The 8,679-nt window shown below is 38.2% G+C and overlaps 1 protein-coding gene across 1 annotated transcript in view; it reads left to right on the forward strand.

Annotated features, from left to right (window-relative positions):
* Positions 1 to 3,996, forward strand: part of GREM1 (gremlin 1, DAN family BMP antagonist) — a 10,717-nt gene extending 6,721 nt beyond the window's left edge. Inside the window, 1 exon segment of the mRNA XM_021287367.2 lies at positions 245 to 3,996. Coding sequence (XP_021143042.2) covers positions 245 to 800 — 556 coding nt within the window. The 3' untranslated portion in view covers positions 801 to 3,996.
* Positions 3,997 to 8,679: the final 4,683 nt, after the last annotated feature.

Below are 8,679 nucleotides of genomic sequence, written 5' to 3' on the forward strand. Positions count from 1 at the left end.
AAAAGATGCATGCCACACAAAATGAAATTCTGGTTGTATTTAGCCTCTGACTTGTAATCACTGTACATTAAAGCTTTTATTACTTGGTAAAGGCTTGCATCTGATAAAGGCTAAATGCTTATCTTTTATAAGTGCACATGCACACACACATTTATTTAATGGAACTGGATATTTACTGCATACCTGATCTGCTGATATCTGAAATCCACAACTGTGCTTTATTCCCTCAACTTCTTCTATATAGGATGGTCCGCACACTGTATGCCATCGGCGCTGTGTTTCTTCTGACGGGATTTCTGCTACTGGCAGCAGAAGGGAGAAAGAGGAATCGTGGATCTCAAGGTGCTATCCCTCCTCCTGACAAAGATCAGCCTAATGATTCAGAGCAAATGCAGACACAGCAGCAGTCGGGCTCTAGGCATCGAGAACGAGGAAAAGGCACCTCCATGCCTGCTGAAGAGGTGCTGGAGTCTAGTCAGGAGGCATTGCACATCACTGAGCGCAAATACCTAAAGCGGGATTGGTGTAAAACTCAACCTCTCAAACAAACTATCCACGAAGAAGGCTGCAACAGTCGTACCATTATCAACAGATTCTGCTATGGCCAGTGCAATTCCTTCTACATCCCCAGGCATGTCCGTAAAGAGGAAGGCTCCTTCCAATCTTGTTCTTTCTGCAAGCCCAAGAAATTCACCACCATGACTGTTACACTCAATTGCCCTGAGCTTCAACCCCCAAGGAAGAAGAAAAGAATCACCCGAGTTAAGGAATGCCGGTGTATATCTATCGACTTGGACTAAGCTGAGAAAAATGTTGTACCGATTGCACTCTGACTGTACGCAATCATTGCCAGCATGAGAGTGAGTGGCATGAACTAGCATACCTTTGGGGCTGGACAGTATTGTGAATTACCTAAGACAAGCAAAACAAACAAATATCAACAACAAAACAAAACAAAAGTTTTAAGGGAAGGGCATGCATGTGTTCATGTGTAAGAGAGAAAATGGATGTGTACAAGAAAATATTTGAGTGTTCACTATGACAGAAAAATTTAACAGGAGTGTGAATTATTAAAAAAAAATCTATTTACCTGCAGTCATGAATTAGGTTTCCTAGTGTAGATTCACATTTTTGCTGCTTGCTGGGGAAGTGGAGCTGTGGCATTTGCTGATGTTCACCTACCATGCTATTTCCTTTTACTGTATTAAGAGAAACATCAAAGTGAGAGGACAATATATTTGAAAGCATGAATCTATTCTGAAATACAAAGTAGGCAAAAAGCAGTTTAAAGTGTAGCAAAACCATCACTGAAAAATAGCAGCTCTATCAAGACTTTGTAACATGCTTCTTAAAAAAAAATTACTGTAATCCAAAAGCCATGTCTGGAGAACAATGGGGGTATGTGAGAGTGTTGAAAAGTCACTATAGGTGGATGGAAAACAGAGCTACAGCAAGTTCAAAAGCAAAAGGTCAAAGTAAGTAGACAAGGGATGTACGAAAGGGAGTAGAAAAAGGAAAGATACATAAATAGGAAGACACAGAGAAAGGGATACTGTCTTCTGTTTATGTTTTGCTTTAATTTATATACTTAGTCATATATTACGTAAATTAAAAAGAAACTATATACAAGTCTATAAATATACTTCTGAATTCTAATGGCTCTCTAAATCAATCAAAACTCATTTTTTTGCCACAAGATCCATTTGATGTCTTTTATTTCTGATATCAGTTACTCTTCATATCTACATATATATGTATATGCAGTATCTTTTAGCCATGGGTATCTATACGTACATACAACGAGTATGCATACTCTGTTGTGTGTATCCAAACTCTCTCCTTCTCTTTTTCACACACATACATAAAAACATACATAACCACAGCACAAAAATCTTGCTAACCAAGATCAAGTACTGTATGGCAGTAATTTAGTACATAAAGAGCAAAGCAAAAATTAAAACAAGCATCATGTGACTGCAAATGCAATAACCACACAAGAGACAAAAGACACGACATTCATGACTAGTAAACATTGCATTGTTATTGTTATTTTAGCTTTGCCACAGGCATGCAGTTTGTTGAAAAAGAGATGCAGAACTTTGCCAGCAATAATCCTCTTTTTATATCTTTTACCGCAGACTTGAATTTAAACTGGATTTGGATGAAGTAAAGAGAATTTCCTGAAAATTAAGGGCTAACTGCCCTTCTCATATGGGGAGGAACAAACATAAAAGGGGACACACTACTTCCAACAGCTCGATGAATCTCACCTGTGAGGTTATCCTGCCTTTTCTTTCCTTCAGGGTTAGGAGCTTAAACTTGACCAGGGCTGTGGGATTTGGCAAGAGCACAGAAGGTCCTGGAAAAGACGTTTTAGCTAGGTGGATGCTGGGCCATTGGACCCAGGAGAACCCCTTAATTGCACATTGCCCTTCCTTTCCTGGGGGTTTGATGGGAAGCCTGGGGATTGTCTCACTGGCTGCATATCATACCACGTGGCATGCCAGTGAGCCACACTGTCCTGGGTGCTGCCTTTGCAGGGACACCTTCCAGCTGGGTGATGAAGAAGTGCCAGGCTGCTGTCCATCTCCCTGCCTGCGCCTCTGCCTTCAGGGCCCTGACAGCTGGTCCTGTCTGGTGGAGGACCGAAGGAAAGGCGTATTCCTATGCCAGAGTCAGTACTAGGCCTGAAAGCAATCTGGACATCAGTGAGGCCAGTGACGTGTGAGTTAGGTCCACGTGAATTGCGTGATGGGGCTTGGGTAGTCCAGGACTCAGCTTCCCTCTTCAGCAGCAATACTCTCTCGAATCCACTCTCAGTGTAACTGCTCTTTCTCGCACCTCTCTCAGCTGCAAGGTGATTGTGTTGACGGCATTTCTGTCTATTGAGCACTGAGGAAGACAGTTCTGCTCTTACTAAACATGTCCAAATGGAAAAATATACAATGAGTGGCATGCCACAGAGGCATCCAGTGTGCCCCCATTATATTAGATGCCCCAGCTGTTACACAATAAATCACACAGTTATTGGCGATATCCTGCGTCTCTGCAATTAATGCATTTTTACGGTAAAATCCACTGCTGTGAGGTCTGCATTTGTAAGATTAAGAGACTGCAACTCATTGACTGATGTTATTAAAATGCATTTCATCTGGTGTACTCTCACTCAGCAGGTTTGACATGTTTCTTCACGGATTTTAAAATCCATTTTTAAAATCTGGAATTACAGAAGTTAGATTTCCACTGTGTGGAATGTGAATAGTTAAACAGATATGGATATTTAATGTTATTATTAATACAAATCCTCTTTCACTGAAAATAGGCAGGGGTTGTTTTCATTTAAAATACTTTTTGAGTTGGTTTGCAGGTAAAAGGGCCAATTTCATTTGTTGCTGAAAGTTCTGTACTAGCTAGGGTTTCTGTTCAAGAAATGGGCACACCTTAAGAATTATTTTTTTCTTCATGTGAAGTTGACAGCAAAATTCCTATTGTCTTTTACAGTGACTGCTATGTCCCTAAACCCTTAGCCATTAAGCAAAACATCAGACATGACTGACTCTTTTATTTAAGATTCTGAAGGAAAATCGAGTAAAGTTTTATAAATCTTTATGTTCCAAAACAGCCTGTGCATAGATCATGACGGAACTCCCCTTGAGACAGATTTCCCGCCCCCCCCCCATGTAAATTTTATACAAAGGACTTTTATGAATTGCTAGTTATTGCCTGAGAGTAAGAAAGTTCTGCTAACTTACAATTATATGAGATATTTAATATCAACCACAATATGTATTTAAATGTCTGCTTTATTCTAAAAACAATGGACTATATAACCTAAGGCTGCAGTGTTTTCAAGCTTGGTCTCACAAAGCAAAACTTGGTTTAAAATGAAGTTTTAATTATTTTGTAACTGAATAGAATTGGAGTTTTTTCTTCCCAGCATTTTGTACGTCATTTTAACTACTAGTAATAAATAAATAAAGTATCTTCTCCAGCCCATGTCTATTGTGTTTTTTTTTTTATTCTTTTTTTTTTTTTTTTTCCCCCTGCTTTTTCTTTTATTTCTTCCTCAAGTTTCCAGCTCTTTCTGGATATGTTGTACTTTACTCTGACTTCTGTGGTTTCTTCTAATTATAAAAGAGCTTACATTATGACAATGAGACACAGAGACAAGCAATGGCACCATCATTCAACACGGCTACTTCAATAAGGTTTTTAAATGAGATCTGTCACTTCCCCCTCACCCTTCCACAATTTATAGAAGGAAAATCTCAATCTTTCCTCACACTTTTCCCCTTGTAAACCATGTAGTGACAGTTCAAAATATAAATCAGCCTTGAATTGTTGTAGAGTTGGAGTTGGCATGCCTGCCTTGCACCTTATCTCAGTTTTATTTCTAGCTAGCAGTTTACTCCCACTTTTAGAAAAAAAGAGTGAGAAACCACCTTTACAATACAGCTCATTACAAGCTGTAAATAGGGACAGAGGAGATGAAAAGTAATTATAAAAGAGAACAGAAATATCTCATTTCCTTTTACCTCCTCTGTCCCTGCTGGCGGTACTTGAGCAAGACCAGTGTTGAGGAAGGACCTGCAGCCACAGAGAAGAAGTTTAGTTGAACTTTCCACCCTGCCTGTGGGAGATGGGCAGTAGCTGTAGACATTTTACCTTTCCAACCCGCCACCCTGTCAGATGTGTGAGGGACCTGGCTGGTCATTGTAGACCCCTGGGCAACCCTGCTGTGTGCAGTAGCTGTGGCATTGCCTGCTCTCGTGCAGAGAGCGGCTCTGACTGGGACCGCCATCTCACTGAACCAGACCAAGAACCGCCTTTGATTTCACATAACCCTCTGAGCAGTAACACAGACCTGTTTCAGACATACACCTTTTAATTCAAAGAACTGACATTGAAAAAGACATAGTCAGATAAACAATCTTATGAAACAACAACATGTAGTGTTTTCCTGTGGCATAACCAGAGAATAGGGTCAGAAGTCCCATTTCAAGCTCTGAAAAGCTGGTAGGATCTGGTGTCTTCTTCTTTCATGCAATAATGGAGCTGAGCAGGTTGTTTGGAGTTTTTTAAAGGCTTTTTGGTTTAGTCTTCCTGCTCTTCTAGATTTTTGTGATTCTAAAACCTACTGAAGGGCTAACAACATTAAAATTATTATTTTTAGAAGGCAGTTTACTTTTTCTGGTCTGAGATATGGACACAATTTGACAGAATAAGTTTCGTTGAAAAGATATGCATACGTATCTTTATTTGAGTATTAAAAAAAAAAAAAGAAAAACCTCCTGGACTGACCTTTTTAATAGCTGGTAGCACCATAGCCTTAGTATTTTATATGCTAACAAGTTCAGATATTCATTATAATTTGCATTTGGCCTACATACCAGCTTTGAATTGCAGATACCTCCACTGTGAAATCCTGTGTGCTTTATAGATAGTTCCTGATCAAAAGAATATAAGAATATAAGCAAAAGATATGAGAGAATTCATATACTTTAATCATCTTTCAGGGACACAGATAGAAATAAGACGATTTTTTTGTTTCTCCCCAGTGAGGTAGGCTAGATTTGGGATTTCTGCGTGTGCTCTGTTGTCCATGTGCTGCACAGTTGATTTGCACACACGTTGTAGGACTGAGGCATCAAGAGCATGTCAGTTTTACCAAGCATGTGCAAGACATCTGAGCAACACATGTGCACAGTAGGTATGGTGTGTCCTGGACGGGTCAGTGGAAGAGAGAGTGTTGTGGCTCCATGCCAGCCGCCTGTCAGTGACAGTGCCTGGCTGGGAAGAGGGACATTGTGTTTGCAAAAGTAATGCAGTGATTTACCTTCTCTTCAGTGGGAAAAACAAAACCAAAACAAAAAACATACACAGAAAACCCAAACAAACAAACAAAAACCAAACCCAAACAACAACAGAAAACAAACAAACAAACAAAGAAGCACTGGAGAAACAGGGACTGACGTTTCTGTGTGCTGTCCAGTGTGCAGGAATGACCCCAGAGTTCTCAGTTTCAAAAGGTTTCCTGAAGACGAAGCATCAAGTATCTGGTAGAGGACCAAGATGAGAATACTGGTTTGCTTAACCCAATGATCCCCTTACACACTCTTCCTTCACTTTTTAAAAAGATGTTCATCTCATTCGTTCCATGTAACACAAACCTGCTTTATAAACCACTTCATTAATTACTGAAATACAGAAGTTAACATAGACAGAAGAAGGTCTAAACTTTTTTCTTAGTCTTTCTGGTTACCTAGATGGCTGGACTAACTGAAGGCTTCTGAAGGGGAGAGCTGCATCATTTAAAATTACAGGGAGTGAAAAAATGAATGTGTATTTGGATTTATTCAAAACACTGGAGGTATCACTGAAAAATGTTTTTAAATAACTATCAGATCTTGGCCTTAAGATATATAAAAAAAAAATAACCATAATAAGATTCAGACACCTTGCTTTATCTTTTTTTATCAGCTGAGACTGAAAACAGGCATACCCAGCAACACGCAGGTATCACCGTGAATCCCAGTGTAGATTTTTGATGATGCATTGTAATGCGGATTCATAAAAACATCAGAAGCCTGTCTGCACTGCCTGCCTGGGAATGTAGGTGATGACTTTAAGGTGCCCTTTGACAATGTGTGGCTTCTGGCTGCCTGAATTCCTCCCCTTGCTTTTGTGGGTCTGGGGGGAGGAGCACAGAAATTTTAACTGTCACTTACTCCCTTTCCTACATTGTCTAAAAATATTGCAAATAAAATTCATAATCTGCCATTTTTGAATGATCAAGGAGCAAAATATGAGGAACAAATTATATCTGACATAAAAGAAGAATGTCCAGGATCGCATTAAGAAAATAAACTTTTAGTTGCAGTAAGCAATAACTCCTCCTTGCTCTGATACAGATGTAAATCACATAGCTTGGGGATTAATCAAATGGAGAAGTTATATCGACTCCAAATAAAATTTCTGCAAATAAAATTTGAAATGGCCATTTTTGTATTTCTTTTTTTAAAGAAGGCCTTATGGAAACAACTGTATTGCAATTCATATTACAAGAGATCAAAAGAACGAAGGTTAAAATAATAACTCCATCTTGCTCTAGAATAATTGAGAAATATATGTTAGCCTTCTGCCTAGTAATATCAATATGAATTCCAGAAAACAAAAACAATTGGAAAGAATAAATGTATCAGCTACAGCTCATCTGGGACAGCAACACTCAAATTCATTAATCATAATTTTATAGTTACTGCATGGCATCACAACAGAGAACTGTTAAGTTTGCTTGATTAATGACTAATTTGCAGACCTTAATATTGTTTTTCCTTTAAATTATAGTTTACTGAATTTCTATGTTTTATAATTAGTTTGTTGAAGTATAAAGGCACAGCCTTTTTGTATTTAAGAGACATTCCCAATCTTAGCTTTGTATCAATGTATTCTTCTATTCAGATAATTAAAAAGCTGTGCCATATAGATGTAACATACATATATTTATCTGTCTAAACAAAGTTATAAAAAGCCCAGAAATGCATTAGATATATTTACAAGTCTGAAAAATGGTCATTTGATAAATTTATAGATAAAAGTATGGGCCAGTGTGCCAAGCTTCTTAATGACATACTTTATGAGGGATTAGTATAAGTCAACAACGACAATAATTACAACAGTAGGCATGAAGAAATTTTTTTTCAAGGAGGGGGACAGGGTTGTATGTACTCAGTAGAGTTTCCTTCTAGACATGAAGGCTAGCTGAACCTCTGTCCTTAGGATCTGAAGGACTTTGAATGTTCCTTAGGAAACAGATGTTCATGAGGAACATGTATTTCCATTTTTGTTGTTAATTTTCTTCCACTCCAAATGAATGAAGAGTCCAAAATGTGGGTGTTAAGCTAAATCTAGCAAATAAAAAAGAGAAAGAAAACTGTCTGTTCAATGGCATTAACTTACTGAATGGATCTAAATCCTATGGTAGGTAATTTGATCTAATTTTTGCAGAAAGGCAAATGCCAGATGTTTGCTCCACTTTGATCTTAATAACACTTTAGGCTGCAGACAATAAGATTGGTTTAAAATTTATTGTCTCTTTGATTTCTCCATTCTAATGCTTTTTAAATTCTTTACACAAGACAGATCTATATATAGGCAACTGGGGTGGCATCAGAAGCATTGTATACTTAAGACATTCTTGAAAACCTCAGTGTGGAACAGTGTTTGCTGTTTTATGCATCAAAACAAAGCCAGATTTTATACAAGCAACATTCAATTTTCTTTTCATTATAACGTGACCTTTTATTTTGCATATGAAGCTCTGACTGTCCCATCTGTGGCACAGCTCCTTACATGCTTTTATCTTTCAATAACCTTATTAAAAGTCAAGACAATATATTAAATCAACATTAAGCAACAGGAGTTGAAAGAAAAATTAATCCATTCCATTGCATTGGGAGTGTAATCTATGTAGATCTTTAATTTCACTGTTAAGTTGGTTTTAGGATTCCTTTAGTACAGAATATCCTTTAAATGGAGAGCTGCCACTGAACAGACACCAGTGAAAGCCTCTGAGAAACCATGACATCCAAGAGGCATCCAACTTGCTGTCAGCTTGGACCTTCACATTCAAGGAGACTACTGTTCTGTGAACATGAATTGAACTCAGCTTATAGCTGC

The sequence above is a fragment of the Columba livia genome, chromosome 5, assembly GCF_036013475.1.
Source record: "Columba livia isolate bColLiv1 breed racing homer chromosome 5, bColLiv1.pat.W.v2, whole genome shotgun sequence".
In the NCBI taxonomy this organism is placed as follows: domain Eukaryota; kingdom Metazoa; phylum Chordata; class Aves; order Columbiformes; family Columbidae; genus Columba; species Columba livia.